The sequence below is a fragment of the Thermomyces lanuginosus genome, assembly GCF_041956635.1.
Source record: "Thermomyces lanuginosus strain ATCC 200065 unplaced genomic scaffold VTN49scaffold_31, whole genome shotgun sequence".
In the NCBI taxonomy this organism is placed as follows: Eukaryota; Fungi; Ascomycota; class Eurotiomycetes; order Eurotiales; family Trichocomaceae; genus Thermomyces; species Thermomyces lanuginosus.
Window position 1 is genome coordinate 1,113,191 of NW_027192365.1, and position 14,936 is coordinate 1,128,126.

The window sequence follows — 14,936 nt, forward strand, 5'->3', positions numbered from 1 at the left end:
ATGGTAAGTGATGACAATTGATGGTTTAGAGTGGTCTGTAGTTGCCGGCAGAGGCGCTAGCCTCTCCTCGGAGAAACCACCGCTGTTCGATCGAGGAAACTGGATGCCTGACTCAACGTCGCTTTAGGTAAGCGGCAAAAAAAGAGATTGATGGAACGTCCTGTGATGACCGGGATGCATTCAGGCGCCGACGTCGATGGGAGGTGTTGGAAGTATCCTGGACGGGCGAAACCAGTTAGACGACAGCTCTACACTCTGGTCTGCGGTAGCAAATGACGCATCATGGCAGCCCATCAAGCAGCGCAGAGAGACTGGAGTGGCTCCAGAGCCGAAATCTCTCTGCAGTGATGTTCCATCGTGCCAGGCTGGGTGTGAATTGAACACGCACCTCAACTGAGAGATGTTAGGTACCGTCGAACTTGGCTGCCAAGTCGACGCCCTCCTGCACGTCCAATCCCAGCCGAATGGATTGCTCTGCTGTTGGACGCCACGCTATGGTCAGATCAACACCCTGAATGAACAGAACATGAACAAAATAGAATGAAAGCACCAGGGGCACAACAACGGATAAAAGAGGGGGAAGGGAGGGTCAGGGCCAGGGTCAGGGTGGCGAGGAGGGGGGATCGAGGTGTGGCAGAGCGGGCAAACAGAGGCAGAGCTACAGGACCACCGCGCCGAATGGAAACCAACCGCAGCAAAAGTTCACCACAAAACGACCAGAACCAGAGCGGCACAAGCGCAGGGCAGCAGAGGGGGGGGATGAGCAAGCGAGGGCGGTGAGAGGCGAATCGCGACCTGGAGTTGGCGCCGAGAGGATCGAGAGGGGCCCGCGCGCTCTGCCTCACGGACCAAAAGCATGTGCTGCTTATGTCATCCTCTCTCCGCCTCCCTCATTGGCCCGTGGCCGCCCGACAGGCTGATAGAGATCGCCCAGGTATGGGGAACGAACAGACACTCAAACAGATGGAGACAAAGCTTAAAAGCTAGAGACTCACCGTTTCGTCCGGGATCCTTCCGGGATGCGCCGATACAAGTGCCGCAGCGCAACAACAGGGCGGGGGACTACGGCCCGAGGGGAGATCGGGAGAGGATCAGAGATGAACTCGGTGAAAGAGAGGGGAATTAGATTGCGATCGGGAGCCGCGAGCAGTCCGCGAATGCGAAGCGAACACGTAGGTGAGCTTGGGGAAAGAAAGCAGGATCGCTGCAGGGTCTGCTCGCGCGAGGGAATCGGGAGCTTTTAAATTAGCCACGCCGAGTCGTCGTCCTGCAGCCCTCATTTGACATATGGATGCAGGTCATGCACGACGTCGATCGTGGATTGGTAGGGCAAAATTTCCTGTTTTACTTGGTACTGCTTCTATCTTCAGCGCCCCTCGTGCCGCGCAGACACGCCCGGTAGAAGGGGGGACGCGACAAAAAACGCTAGGATGAAAGGTTTACTGTTGAGGACATCGTATCATGGGGTTTGGCCTATAAAGAGGCTGCGAGTAGCAAAGCAGGTCGCACAAACCCAGCCTGATTGCTGCTCGTGGTGTGTATCGCATGAACATTGCCGGATGACTCATGAGAAGCGTAGCGACCGTGAGTGGTCGGGATCAGATGGTCATACCGAGAAACAAGAATGCGGGAGGGTGACCAGCAGCGGACGATGGATTGAGTTCAAGGCAAAACAAAGAGCATACGTTTGTCTCATCCGGAGGACTGGTTTGGGATTGGTTTTGGGATGGCTTCTTCGGATGTTCAAGAGATCTGATTACGGGACTGCAGTAGTGGGCCGGGTCTACGATAGATCCGGATCGAGATATCTCCGTGTTTTTGTTCTGCCATGCGAGTTCAAGTCGCAGCGAGGAGCTTGGACCTCCCACCTGGCCGATCGGGTTCCATGCCCGCCCTCCTTGAGGCTCTGGAGTGTGGCTGATATCTCCCTTTGCTCTGAGTGGCTGCTTGCCATCGTGTTCGTGGAGTCGTATTCTGAGAATGTACAGAGCACTCGTAATCAAGCTAGTCAGTTCCGGAAATTCGTGCTGCCTGTGCATCTGTCCGCGCCAGGCTGCAATCAGAGCATTCCGGCAAAGGGCCTGAGCGGTTGCGAGCCGTGACTTTCCGGCATTAGTGACGTCTGTCGTCCCACGTTGGATTATTCGTATGCAGAGCAAGCAAGTCATCGATGAGGACAGAAATGGCCAGGGTCCAGAGGAGCAGGGTTCAGACGGAGACCATTATTTAGACTAATTAGCATCAAGGGAGATCGACGCTAGATCGATCGCGAGAATGGCATGCAGAGGATGCGTCCATAGTTCCATCGGCTCTCAACATCGACACTAATTACAGTCGTATAAGCCTACTACGGAGGAGTGCGAGTAGTGCGATAACCCAGGGTCCTTGTGGGCCGTGGAGAGGTGCTAAGTTTAGAAGATTGGTCGCATCGTCTCTGCTAAAGCCATGAGGCGCAGTCGATAATCCTATCGATAACGGACTAAGTCCTGGCGTCGAGTTGCACTGCAGAAAACGGCTCGACATAACCTACAGAAGAACAGCTCCGGCATGACGGCTCTCACGGGAGTCCCTTGCTGCTGGACCCGCTTCCCCAGACAGTAAATGCTGACATAAGTACGCCCCATCGGGCATTTTCTGTCCGCCAAGCCCTGTATCTTCTGCCAGCCAATCGACGTCGCCGATCTGCCGCCTCATGGATCCTCTCTGCAAAACGGCGCTAAACCTGATTCGACCAAATCCATTCCTCAGACCTCCAACCTCGCCTGCCGGCCAGGTCCATGCTTGTCTGCCTACTGGGCAAGTGCGTTCCTTCCGTCCTGGCGACTCTCGACCGAGCATCGCCTCCTTCCTGGCTGTTTGCATTCATCTGCATGTCTACATTTTCTTCAAGGGATTGAAGCTTGGAATTCTGGAATTTAGGTTGAATTTTGGGGGAGGTAAACTCCAGCACCACCACAGTGGTTCCGAACTTAGTCTGAGACAGACATCCTTCCGTGGGACAGTGTCATCTGACAGGAAGAAAGGACCATAGACGCACACCCTTAGCAGAATTCGGACAGCAATCCGGGGTTGCCCACCCTCGTCTGGGGTTCGATTCCCTCCACTCAAGACATTCCAGAGAGTTAGTCGACGGCTTCGCATACCTCCCGATCGGTCCGCTCGGCAGCTTCCGTCCGGGCACGTTCTCCAGACAAGCATATGGCGTTACGGCAGACGACATTCTGACCCTGGTCATCCGTGGTTCTGCATTCGAGACGTGCCGTCCGTTTCGGGTCCTTTCCTACATTCAGCCGTCTCGCCCCGCGACGATCATTGTTGCGATAGCAGCCTCAAACAGGTTTTCAGACCAAAAAGACTGTGTAGGTGCACGTGTGGAAAAAAACTTCTTTTTGGACCGCGCGGGGTCACCTGCTCTTATCAGACTCTCCGGATAGTCTGATCCCCCTCCCTTTGATTTTATCTGGTCTTCTATTTGTCCGTTTTCGGTCTTGACGCATTCCATCGACCCCGTTTTTAGGTTAGGGGCTGCTCTTGTCCCCGTAGATACCGCGAGACACGATGGCGTCGACATCATTTCGAGAAGGCATCAATTCTCTAGGCTGGACAAGGCGGGACACGGATTCTCCAGTCAATACCAACTCATCTGTCTTCTCCCGGCTGCAGTCATGGAATCCCTTCAGTGGGCGAGAAGGATACTTGAGACTGCCCACGCATGAAACTCCCGGCGCGCCCCTACCCGCGCCGTCGCGACGTGAAGAGGAAGAAAGCTTCTTTGCCTGTGAGTGTCCTCCTGCCCTTCCAGTGGCCGTCGCACCGGAACCCGTGACCTTGCTGGCCAAGACGACGTGGTTGCCTCATCACCCTCTGATTGGCCATCTGCAGGGACGGGTGACAAATACACCAGTTCCTGCATGCTTGCCGGATCCTCATGGGCTAGGAGCGATGCGGTAGGTCTGCCGAGGACAGAAAATGTGCTGATCGTACCGTGCATCTCTAGTGAGCCGTTGGGATCGGATGCTTATCTTTGCCGGATGTAACGTGGGTGCGGCGATTTGCTTCCTGCTCTGCTTCCTGCTCTGGCCGGCCTTGACTCTGAAGCCTCGAAAATTCGCTATTCTGTAAGTGCCGACCCCCTTGTCGTTTGTCCATTGCCGAAGCGGCTCTCGGCGATCATCCGTGGCTTCATCAGGTGGACTTGACGTCATTGTGCAGCGTGGACACCACCACGAGCACGTAGCTGTGGACGGCTGCTGAGGAATACGCGACGCGTGTGTCTCCGTGTGGCTTAGTAGTGCATTCTCGCATGTTCTACGCGTCGCGTCCAGAAGCGAAGACACGGGTCTTGTCTCTAGCATCTGAGGCTGACCAGGTGATAATTTAGATGGTCAATCGGTTCTGTGTTCTTCCTCGCGTCATGGGCAGTGCTCATGGGACCAATGACCTATGCTCGCCACCTACTCTCTGGATCACGACTGCCGTTCACGGCAGCATATTTTGGATCCATTGCCTTGACGCTGTACTTTGCGGTGGGGGTGAGTTATCGGTCGGCCTTGGAGGAAGATTCTAGAAAGTGACTAACTCGCCCAATACAGCTACGAAGTAGCTTGCTCACCCTTCCGGCTGCCGTATGCCAACTTGTGGCGTTGATATGGTACCTCGTCAGCTACTTCCCCATGGGGAGCACGGGCCTGCAGTACGTGGGCCGCTTCGGTGCTCAACGGGTGGCCAGCTGGGTCACTGGCTGAACCCATCTCTACCTTCTCGGATCACTACAAGGTAAGGCAGCGAACTCACGGAAACAGAGGCAAGTATGGATTTATGGAATATCCATATCCATATCCAGCCCTATGATACATGCAGTAATGATTTCTATGCTCCATGTTTGTGAACATAGAGCTACCGTTCGAACATTTCTTTTCGTCGTGTAGAATACCTCTAGACATATTAATCATAAAGAATGCAATGAATAATCCTCCTGTATCGATTACTTCCCACGCATCATCACCGGCCGAACCTCTCCATCGAGGACTTTGTAGCCGGGCACCTCCGCCTCCCATATACCCGTCCCCTCGCCGGAACCAACCTGCAACCATTGCTGCAGCAGATCATTGCTCTCCTTGGGCTTGACTTCCGGCGAGGCCGTGCCAACGGTAATGTGCGCCACGGGGTTGACGCACGGCCAGGAGTCTCCGCCCTCACCATCCGTAGCCGGAGGCAGGATCCGTACAACAAACGCCATGATCTTGTCACTCCAGACGAGCCGCTCGATGCGGACACGGGCATCGCCCAGCTTCGGCGGCGTGGAAGGGTCGATCTCTTGACCTTGGTCGAGACGCTCCTGCATGCGCTGCAGGTAGAGATCCGTGTACTTCTTCCAAACGTCGGGGTGTGTCGAGTTGTGCGAGCGGTGGATCAATGTAACGTGAAAGGTTGGTTGGATGCGCCGGCTATGCACCAGATGGTTATACAGCTTTGCGCGCTCTGGGGATGTTTTGCCTGGGGCGAACAGGGATTGCAAGAGTTCGTTGATCGGGGAGGAAGGGAGAGAGATGCCGACGTATTCGATCTTTTTGACGAGGGTGTTGGGGTCTGTTTTCTTTGCAGCCTTTTCTTGTTCGTTGTTGGCGTTTTGTTGCTTGTTTTTCTTGGATTTTTGGCTGCCAGAGCCCCAGCTGAGGTCCTCCTGTACTTTGTATTCGTGCATAGCCGACTCGATCGCGCGATCCATCTCCTCAGCTGAGGGGATGTTGCGCACGATCTTGGGGAACACCCGGTGCAGCTGTTTAACCACCTTTTCAAGGTTCTCGCGCGAGGATGCGCCCACCTCCAAGTCGATCACCTCATGGAAGTTGGCGTCTGGGTCGCGGTCCGTGTCGACGGCCTCGAAGCGGTGCAAAAATCCCTCCATGATCCCGATAATCTCCTCCGTGTCCTTGCTGGCGGCGCGGATCGTTTGATGATTGTCCCCGCGGTTCAGGACTCGCTCCCGTGTGACCGCGCGGATATCATCGAGCAGCTCCGTCTTGGGCTCGTGCACGTAGTGCAGCGCGACATAGCGGGCGTCCGCCACCCCGAGCGACACGTCGTCCATGATCTGCTTGCGTTCGCGCCGCTGGTGGTTGTTGCGGTCGGCAATGACAACGGGCGCCGAGCGGGCGGCCTGAATGACATCCTCTGCGAACTTCTTGGCCTTGTTCTTTTGCTTGGGGAGGTTGTCGTTCTGAATGTGGCCCCATCCGAACAGCTTCACCAGTGCCAGGGCCAGTGTCGTCTTGCCGCAACCGATCGAGGCAACAGGTACCAGAATGACTCCCTGGGTCACGTCATGAAGTCCATCTAGCTCCCCTTGGGCCTCCATGGCAATGATCTGCGCGCCCTTGAGGCCTCTCTCGCGCAAGAACCCGTCGCGCATCGCAATGATACCATGGTTCTGGTTGTACCGCTTGCCCAGCTCCGGGTCTTTGGCCAGCTGTCGCTTGGCGTATTCGAGGTATTCCTGTGTAATCTTGACGTGTTTCTTAATCTTGGGGATTTTGCCGGCAATGATAGCTTTTGTGCATTCACGCCATTGCCGGTACATCAAATATGGTTCATCAAATTTGTATTTGAAGAACCAGTCCCTGTATCCGGTTTCGGGTTTGCCCTTCTTGCATCGAACGACGAAACCCTCCGTGTCCCGTCCATTCCAGGACCCCGTCTCGGCACACTTATCCAGGAACTCCTTCACCGAGGGAACATCGTTGAAAGTCACGTATGCCGCTTTCTTGAAGCCCCATTTGTCGGCGAATTCGTGCACCTCTCCGCAGGACAGTGTGACGAATTCCGGGACGTTGAAGTTGATGCCGTGGAGGTAGATGCCCGCGGCATTCTCATCATACGCCAGCACATGCTCCTCGAACGAGTCATCACAGAGTTCCCCGACCGCCGTAGCGTTCATTCTCCGCAGCTCCGCCGCGAGATCCCTCTTTGTCTTCCCTACAGAGGCCAAATGCTTCTCAATCCATCGCTCACCGGCCTGCGCGTGGCTAACCGGCACGTCTTCTCGCGGACCGGTAGAGTGTTTACTGCAGACCAGCAAGGTTCCATCTTCTAGACCAGACATGAAGATAATGCAGCCGTTCTCCTTGACGCTCAGCTCGTACGGTCCCTTCGTGAAATTCTCAATGTTCCGCCATTTGGTATCGTTGACCTCATCGACGTTAAAGAACTTGTCGTAGCCCCGCACCGCAATCTCGTGCTTGCCATCCTTGCGGACCGTCGTGAAGAGGCCCCGCGCGTAGGTCGGAAGGTCGGGCCGCTTGTAGTCCCAGTCATTGAGTCGCCACGAGTCGACGACGATATCCGAGCCCGGCACCTCATACGTGGTCTTCCGGCAGCGGACGGGTTTCCTCCCCTCCGCCGTCCGGCCGCCGTCCTTCTTCTTGGACCCCGCATCCAGTATCTCGACGATGCGGCGGACCTCGTCGTGGTTCTGCTGCGGGAATTGCGGCATCTTTGCAAATAGATAACGCTTGTAGAAGCTTAATGTACAGACTTGCTATTCTCTCGAGCTCAGTTCAGTTGCTTCAGAAAGCTTTAATAGCGGTTCAACTGGGATGACTCATGTCTCACAGCAGGCAGCTGAGTAGACCAGTGCGCCACAAGGAGAATTCAGCAGAGAGAACTGGATCGAAAGATGGAAGGGTTTGCTCGTGGGTTTATCAAATCATGGCACAGGAATGGAGCTCCTAGTGGTCCTGAAGTGGGATGATCCAATGCACTTGAGGATTTTTCTACCCTCCCCGCCTACCATGAAAGAAATATTTCAATACAAAATATTTTCCCGTTTTGTTATCCGCATTCCATCATCCGCTGTTACCCTTTGCAAGTCATCGCTGCCTTCGTGGTGGCGCCGTGAAAGTTACTAATCATGACTCAATCGAATCTATGGGTCCTTGCGGCGGACAATCCCAACGCAGTCCTCTCCGCGCTCCGCGCTGATCCATCGCAGGCGTCGCGTCAAGATGCCCACGGCTACTCGCTGCTGCATGCCGCTGCCTCGTATGGTCACATTGATTTGCTACGCGCCTTGGTCAAGGAATTCGGTGTTGACGTGAACCTGACGGATGAGGACGGCGATACTTGTCTGTTTGTGGCCGAGACTCTCGACATTGCCAAATGTTTGGTGGAGGAACTAGGCATCAATGTCCAACATAAAAATGATGAAGGGCTGACAGCGGAGGAATTCATCGAGAGCGACGGCTCGTTCCCTCAGGTCGCGGCGTACCTGCGACAGGTCGCAGGCACTAGCAATGGTGCGCAGTCGCAAACCGCCGCGGCTCCGCCGCCACCTGAGTTACCTCCCAACGTCAACATCAACGTTGGCACGATGTCGGAGCAGGAACTCCAAGGTGAGGCGGGCGAGGTGGATCCAGAATTCAAGCGAAGGATCGAGGCTCTGGCGGCACGAGAAGATTTTCACAGCGAGGCTGCGCAGAACGAATTGCGACAGATTGTTACCGATGCGGTCCGAGGTGTCAGCGCAGAAACACAGGAGCGAGAAGTACGGCGAAGAACGGAGTGAAGGTAGAGACTTGGAATCTGGTGCATGCCCGCCCGCTCTGCGGTCATTACGGACTGGGTCGTTTAGGGGACATTCTTCGACCAAATATCCAGTCCTCATTTCGAACTGAGGCGACGAAGTTACGACCCCTCTTGCATCATTAAACGCCGTGCCGATCCTCGCGGCTAATGTTCCTGTTTGCCTTCATGATCCAATGTTGCTCTTCGTACAATTCTTCGAATTTCGACAGAGATCAAGTCAACCGACCGCTCTACGGAGTACGTTGCTAGCTTACTCGATCCACACAATATCCCACTGAAATCCACAACGGTATCGACATCTTGACTCGATACGTCGTAAATTCTCGTATCGTACCGCATAACCCTGTCATCCTTCCGCTCTGGAGCTCATCTTCAGACGCTTTGGTCCTGAACTAAAAAAAAAAAATTAAAGCCAATCGGGTTGCTTGTGGACCATTCATCACGTGATCTGTATTGCTCCGGCTTGGAGGCTTGATGCTTCCCCGATCTTATCAGGCGGGAACAGCGGGCATACTGGACTAGACAAAGTACAAAGATGGCTTTTCATACTACGGTCTCGAGATAGCTTTGTACGGTGGTGTTCAAACATGAATTGTTCGATTTCGGATTCTAAGAACAAGGGATTGCATCTGAGCTAGGACAGTCCATCAGCTTGTTCCTCAACTTCTATCGCAAGCCCAACTTAAAGCTTCCGTCCAACAGACTCGATTAAGAGAAACAGAGGAAATGGCAGAATCAAGCACATACTCCCCCCGTTCGTCCGCATACTGGGCGCCCCCATCAGTGCCAGGGCAAGGAAGTCCCGCCATCGCCCCTGATACCCCTCCTCCACCCCCGCCGAAGCCGAGTAGCCACGATGTGAGCCGTCAGGGCACACCGTTGTCAGGGCCTGGCCCGACCTCGCGGCCACCACCGATACAGTCGCCGAAGCAGCCGGAAACTCCTCGTCAGGCTACAGGCGCGGGCGAAGAGCAACAACAGCAACAAGCACAACAAGTGCAAGAGCTACCGGAACCACCGCGGATCGAAGATGGGTGGCTCCCGGATGTCGTCAAGGACAAATCGTACGCATTATTACACCATAACGGAGCTGGGAAACATGAAGGCTAACCAGAACCACAGGACAACTGAACTCCAATCCGTCCTCTCCAATCCCAACCTCATCTCCGCTTTGTCTACCCTCCACCCTTCATACCCGGCCTGGCAGAACGCGCTCCAGGCACAACTCGAGTCCAACATTGCGCTAGCGCGCCACGTGCTGGACCTAGAATCCCGCCTTGCGAGTCTCCGCGCATCCACCGAGTCTTTACTCCTCACGCACCAGTCCCTCGAGGTGTCTTGGCGGAAAAAGCAGACAGAGATGGACGAGGCGCTGGCCCCGTGGTCGCCCAAGGCCCTCTATCAACGGCTTGTGGCGGCCATTGCGGAACAAGAGGCTGTCTGTCGCGCGGTCGAGGAGAGTTTCCTTGAGGGAGAATACCAGCATGACCATGCCGGTGGTCGTGCGCCGGATCGGGAGGTTGCGGATTGGGTGAGAAGGATACGCACTGAGGCGGCGAAGCTGGCGGCGAGGAAGGAGGCAAGGGCTCGGTGGGATGAGGGGAGGGTTGGGGGATGGAGGTGAAGAAACTTATTATAGAGTTATGATTCCCTTTGCTCCTTTGTGGCATGACATTGATAGTGATTATTTCTGCATCCTATACGGAATATATAAAAAGGTAACATAATATGTGAATAGAATAATGTTGCAAAAGAGCCGACAACCGAATAGAGTTCCCCAACGCCACATAATGCTGTCTCCAAGCAGTATGTCATACATATGTAAACAATCAATTGGCCACGACGGCCTCGCAACTTTCAGACTGCCTCCTGATCGGTGGCCTGCTCGGGGACTCCATTTTCTCGCCGACGCCTCTCGGCGGGAATGGTATATGAATCCCGAGCCCAACCCTCGGTGACCACCAAGTCGCCATACCCAATGCCGCGGAAGAACGCATGCCGGCGACTGCGCGCCGCCCAGGACCATCCATCGCTGCGGCGGATCGGGACATGATACAGACGGAATCCGATATAGGCGAAGAACGAACCAAGGGCGGCGCCGAAAAGGATGTCAAAACCATGGTGGCGGTGATCGAAGTACCGCGAGATGGCAATGAATGTGGCGACGCAGATTGGAACAAAAGCAATGATCTGGAGGTATACTGGAGGTGCAGCTCCCTGAGCGCGCAACGAGGTGGATGGTGCCGGCAACCAGGAGCCGGACGAATTTTCCGTCGCCTTCACTTCTTCGATGTGGTTTCCATTGCGTTGGTCGGGCGAGGACGATTCTATCGCTGCTGCTGCCGGCGCTGCTGCGCCGAACGGCAATGGGCCCAGATACGGGAAGGAGATGGAGAACTTGGAGCAAAGCCAGAGAGAGAGATACAATAACCCGGCGAAGGAGAACGAAGCATGGCCGCTGGGGAAACTGACGAATCCGTCGATACGGAGCTCCTTGGCCTGGTTCCGACATATGCCCGCGGTTACTAGTCGCGGTGCACCGGGGAGATCAGCCCCGAGGCCGCCGACCGTATACATATCCACTTTTGACAGATCCGGATCACATCGGTCCAGCAGGTCCGGTCGGGGCTTTCCCGCCAGATCCTTCAAACCCTCAGTGGCCATGAACGTAGCTGCAAGGGCAACCCCGAGTCCCATCCAGCCGGCATTCCATTCCCATATCTTGCGTCGCCAGATCAGGGCAAAGGGGGCGCCTCTCAGAGCGGTGGGCGTGGGAACTAACAACAGACTAAGCACGGCGACGATCACACCTGGAGCTACGAGGCCCACGATGATCAGAACAGCAGAAGACACCGTCTCTTCGGCGGCATGCGGATAGGAGATATTTGGGTCAGTCAGCGAAAATGGTCTTTGGTTTCCCTTGACCTCATGGAATCCACGTCCGATTCCGGCGACACCACTACAACATCGTCAATCATCCATTCTGGGCGTATGAGGTATTCAATCTCCCCTGAGCGGCACCTACATTATGAGGATCCAGTCGAGGATATAGGACGCCAAGACCAGCTTCGATATCCGCGCGACCGCGTCACGCAGCGGAGGAGCCGACGATGCACTCGAAGATGAAGGCATTTTGGCCCTCCAACGGCACCATTTGAGAGAAAACACACTGAATTCGAAGCATTGCAGAAGCGCCGAGGGAATGACGACTTTAAGCCTCGAGACTTCAGAGAGTCACGAGTTTGATTGCTAAATACGGTCAAGGCCCCGGCGCGGCAGTCGATCTTGGCGATGCTTGGAGGCCGCCATCCGTACCCTATCCACGTCATGTACGATACCAGCTGGAGGCAAACATACTTCGACACTGCCTCCCCAGAGCCACAACAAAACTTTAACTTTGTCATCTCTTACGTTTGGGACTGTATAGGTTATCCAGGTCCGAGTACAGATCATAGTCTGAAGGCATTCGGATCCTCACTCAGTACCCTACCTCCGAGGTAGCGGCACTTGTATTTACGTACTTACTTGAACTCCGCACAGAGAGTAGACTAATTTCAATTTAACTTTCGCAATTGTCGGACTAGCGTGGAAATGTAGCAGCGTGATGTATCTTCTGTTTATTTTCTCTTGACTGCATACGACGGCGGCATGGATGTGATCAAGTTTGACCCTGGTGGTCAATTTCTGGAGAAGCTTAGCCATGATAGGTTTTCGGTCGGCGAATCATCGCAAGGTTTGCTATATAGTCACGTGATAGATGCACGTGATTAAACTCTTGGCAAGCTAGTCCGAAATAGGTTGGATAGACCTTTGCGCGCCGCGCGCCTCAACGCGGATTCGTGCAAGAATCACGATAAGAGCTCTCAACATCAACGTCTCGTCTCTTGTAATTTTCAAGCGAAATTCTATTCTCACCATCTCACTGGAGGCTCAAGACAGCTTTAATTGAAAGCTCCTCGGACACCCTGTTGCTTGTCCGACTCAGCCTCCGTCCATTTCCAAGATGTCAGTGGATTCTGGGAGCTTGTTGGCAGGACAGGTGATGCTAACACGCTTTCCAGGGAGAGCTTCGATAATATTTACCTCGATTTGTCGAGGCAGCCGGGCAAATGCAAGCTAGGAGAGAGCGGCTTGGGCTGGCGAGTTTCTGGCGGAACGGAAACGTTCACCCTTGACAGGAGCAACATTGGCGCAGCACAATGGAGTCGCGCAGCAAGAGGCTACGAACTGAAGATTCTGTCGCGGACATCCGGCGTCATTCAATTGGACGGGTTTGAGCAAGAGGTATGCTGGATGGATGATTGTTGTGGCGAAATCCATCGGCGCGGTGGCTAACAAAGCGAAATTCGTGCAGGATTTTGATCGCCTAAGCAGAGCCTTTCGAGTCTGGTACGGTGTTACCCTCGAGCATAAGGAGCATGCGCTGCGAGGGTGGAACTGGGGAAAGACTGAGTTTACAAAGGCGGAGCTGGCGTTCAACGTCCAGAATCGTCCGGCCTTCGAGATTCCGTACTCTGAGATCTCCAATACGAACTTGGCCGGCAAGAATGAAGTGGCCGTTGAGCTGGCGTTGCCGACGGATGGGCAGGCAAATGGCCACGTTGATGGTAGCACCAAAAATCGCGGGCGAAAGGCAGCCGCTGGTCCTGATGAACTAGTCGAGCTGCGGTTCTACATCCCTGGCACAGCAGTGAGAAAGGAGCAGGCCGATAGCGACACCAAGAAAGAAGGCAGCGAGGAAGAAGAGGAAGGCGAGGAACAAAATGCCGCCAGCCTCTTCTACGAGACGCTGATGGACAAGGCCGAGATTGGGGAGGTTGCCGGCGATACGTTTGCAACGTTTTTGGATGTTCTCCATCTCACACCAAGGTTCGTGTCGTTCTATTCAATGGCGGCCACTCTGGAGACTAACATTGGACAGAGGACGATTCGATATCGACATGTACGAATCATCATTCCGACTGCGCGGCAAGACATACGACTACAAGATTCAATATTCGTCGATAAAGAAATTCTTCCTTCTTCCCAAGAATGACGACATGCACACGCTTATTGTGTTGGGTCTGGATCCGCCACTCCGGCAGGGTCAGACAAGGTACCCGTTTTTGGTCATGCAACTGAAGCTGGATGAGGAGATCAGCCTTGAGCTGAACATGACTAAGTAGGTTATATTAGACTTACCGTGAGGAGTCGCGCTGACCTTGCAGGGAATTACTGGAGGAGCGCTACAAGGGCAAACTGGAGCCTCGCTACGAGGAGCCAATTCACCAAGTCATTGTCCGGATTTTCCGAGGACTTTCCGGCAAAAAAGTCATTCTGCCGTCCAAGGACTTTGTCAGGTGAGTATCTCTCACAGCTGCTTATTTCCGGAGTCTGACCGAGCAATTAGCCATCACGGCCACAGCGGAGTCAAATGCTCGGTCAAGGCAAATGAAGGACTGCTGTTCTGCTTGGACAAGAGCTTCATGTTTGTGCCCAAGCCAGCCACGTACATTCCAATCGAGAACATCGCGGTGATTACAATGTCGCGAGTTGGCGGTGCGATCTCTGCCAGCCGAACATTCGATATCACCATCACACTCAAGGGCGGCTTGGGCGAGCACCAATTCAGCAACATCAACCGCGAAGAGCAACAACCGCTCGAAGAGTTCTTCAAAGCCAAGAACATTCGCTTCAAGAACGAGATGCTGGACGAGTAACCCCCCCCCCCCCCCCAAATTTCGTTGATTTACGAATAAACGGAAAGCTAACGTGGGACATACACAGTCCTCTGCGCTTATTGCCGCCGCCCTGGACAACGAAGACATCTCCAGTGACGAGCAAGTGGACCGCGGCTCTGCCGATGAGGACTCCGAATCGACCGACGAGGACTTCCAGGTCGAGTCCGAGTCCGAGGTTGCCGAAGAGTACGACTCGAACCACGAGAGCAGCAGCAGCAGCGACGAGGAAATGGATGATCTCGACGACGAGGTGGTTGGCGATGAAGAGGACGAGCTTGAAGAGGAGCGGCCAAAGAAGAAGAAGAAGCTTGGGAAATAAACTAATTCTCTTACCGTTCATGTCGGCGGTTGATGTAGTTGACACATTCTGGCCATGTGCATTAAAAGTCGATGCCCCTAATCGAGTTCTTTGAAGGGAGTCAGCTACCTAGTCTATGCATCTGATGAGGACTCTACACTCAAACACTTAGGACTCTCAAGTCATTGACCATGTATTATTATCTCTTTGAATACATACCACAGACCAGCTGGATAAGGTAGATTGTAAGAACAGATGCAAAAGAACACAAACATGCTGCAAGACAGGTATCATGCATGCGACAGAAAACAACATAATCACAGCCAGCCACCCAA

General features: G+C 54.2%; 7 protein-coding genes across 7 annotated transcripts; 4 read left to right on the top strand and 3 right to left on the bottom strand.

Annotated features, from left to right (window-relative positions):
- Positions 1–180: 180 nt before the first annotated feature.
- Positions 181–2,039, bottom strand: VTN49DRAFT_4454 (uncharacterized protein; the record flags this gene model as incomplete). Its single annotated transcript, XM_069412402.1, has 3 exons — positions 181–217; positions 389–492; positions 1,869–2,039. 3 exons carry the CDS (start codon positions 2,037–2,039, stop codon positions 181–183), a joined length of 312 nt encoding a protein of 103 aa, XP_069267649.1.
- A 1,519-nt stretch (positions 2,040–3,558) lies between these two features.
- On the top strand, positions 3,559–4,745 carry VTN49DRAFT_4455 (uncharacterized protein; the record flags this gene model as incomplete). The annotated part of the gene is made up of 4 exons (XM_069412403.1): positions 3,559–3,778; positions 3,998–4,118; positions 4,382–4,532; positions 4,593–4,745. 4 exons carry the CDS (start codon positions 3,559–3,561, stop codon positions 4,743–4,745), a joined length of 645 nt encoding a protein of 214 aa, XP_069267650.1.
- Positions 4,746–4,984: 239 nt separating this feature from the next.
- On the bottom strand, positions 4,985–7,492 carry VTN49DRAFT_4456 (uncharacterized protein; the record flags this gene model as incomplete). The annotated part of the gene is made up of 1 exon (XM_069412404.1): positions 4,985–7,492. The coding sequence occupies one exon, from the start codon at positions 7,490–7,492 to the stop codon at positions 4,985–4,987; it is 2,508 nt and encodes an 835-aa protein (XP_069267651.1).
- Positions 7,493–7,909: 417 nt separating this feature from the next.
- VTN49DRAFT_4457 (uncharacterized protein) lies at positions 7,910–8,563 on the top strand (the record flags this gene model as incomplete). Its single annotated transcript, XM_069412405.1, has 1 exon — positions 7,910–8,563. The coding sequence occupies one exon, from the start codon at positions 7,910–7,912 to the stop codon at positions 8,561–8,563; it is 654 nt and encodes a 217-aa protein (XP_069267652.1).
- Positions 8,564–9,309: 746 nt separating this feature from the next.
- Positions 9,310–10,207, top strand: VTN49DRAFT_4458 (uncharacterized protein; the record flags this gene model as incomplete). The annotated part of the gene is made up of 2 exons (XM_069412406.1): positions 9,310–9,647; positions 9,706–10,207. 2 exons carry the CDS (start codon positions 9,310–9,312, stop codon positions 10,205–10,207), a joined length of 840 nt encoding a protein of 279 aa, XP_069267653.1.
- Positions 10,208–10,440: 233 nt separating this feature from the next.
- On the bottom strand, positions 10,441–11,715 carry VTN49DRAFT_4459 (uncharacterized protein; the record flags this gene model as incomplete). The annotated part of the gene is made up of 2 exons (XM_069412407.1): positions 10,441–11,542; positions 11,609–11,715. The coding sequence occupies 2 exons, from the start codon at positions 11,713–11,715 to the stop codon at positions 10,441–10,443; spliced, it is 1,209 nt and encodes a 402-aa protein (XP_069267654.1).
- Positions 11,716–12,231: 516 nt separating this feature from the next.
- VTN49DRAFT_4460 (uncharacterized protein) lies at positions 12,232–14,622 on the top strand (the record flags this gene model as incomplete). The annotated part of the gene is made up of 9 exons (XM_069412409.1): positions 12,232–12,316; positions 12,381–12,469; positions 12,536–12,588; positions 12,645–12,867; positions 12,938–13,452; positions 13,505–13,744; positions 13,791–13,922; positions 13,973–14,278; positions 14,397–14,622. 9 exons carry the CDS (start codon positions 12,232–12,234, stop codon positions 14,620–14,622), a joined length of 1,869 nt encoding a protein of 622 aa, XP_069267655.1.
- Between the last annotated feature and the right edge of the window lie 314 nt (positions 14,623–14,936).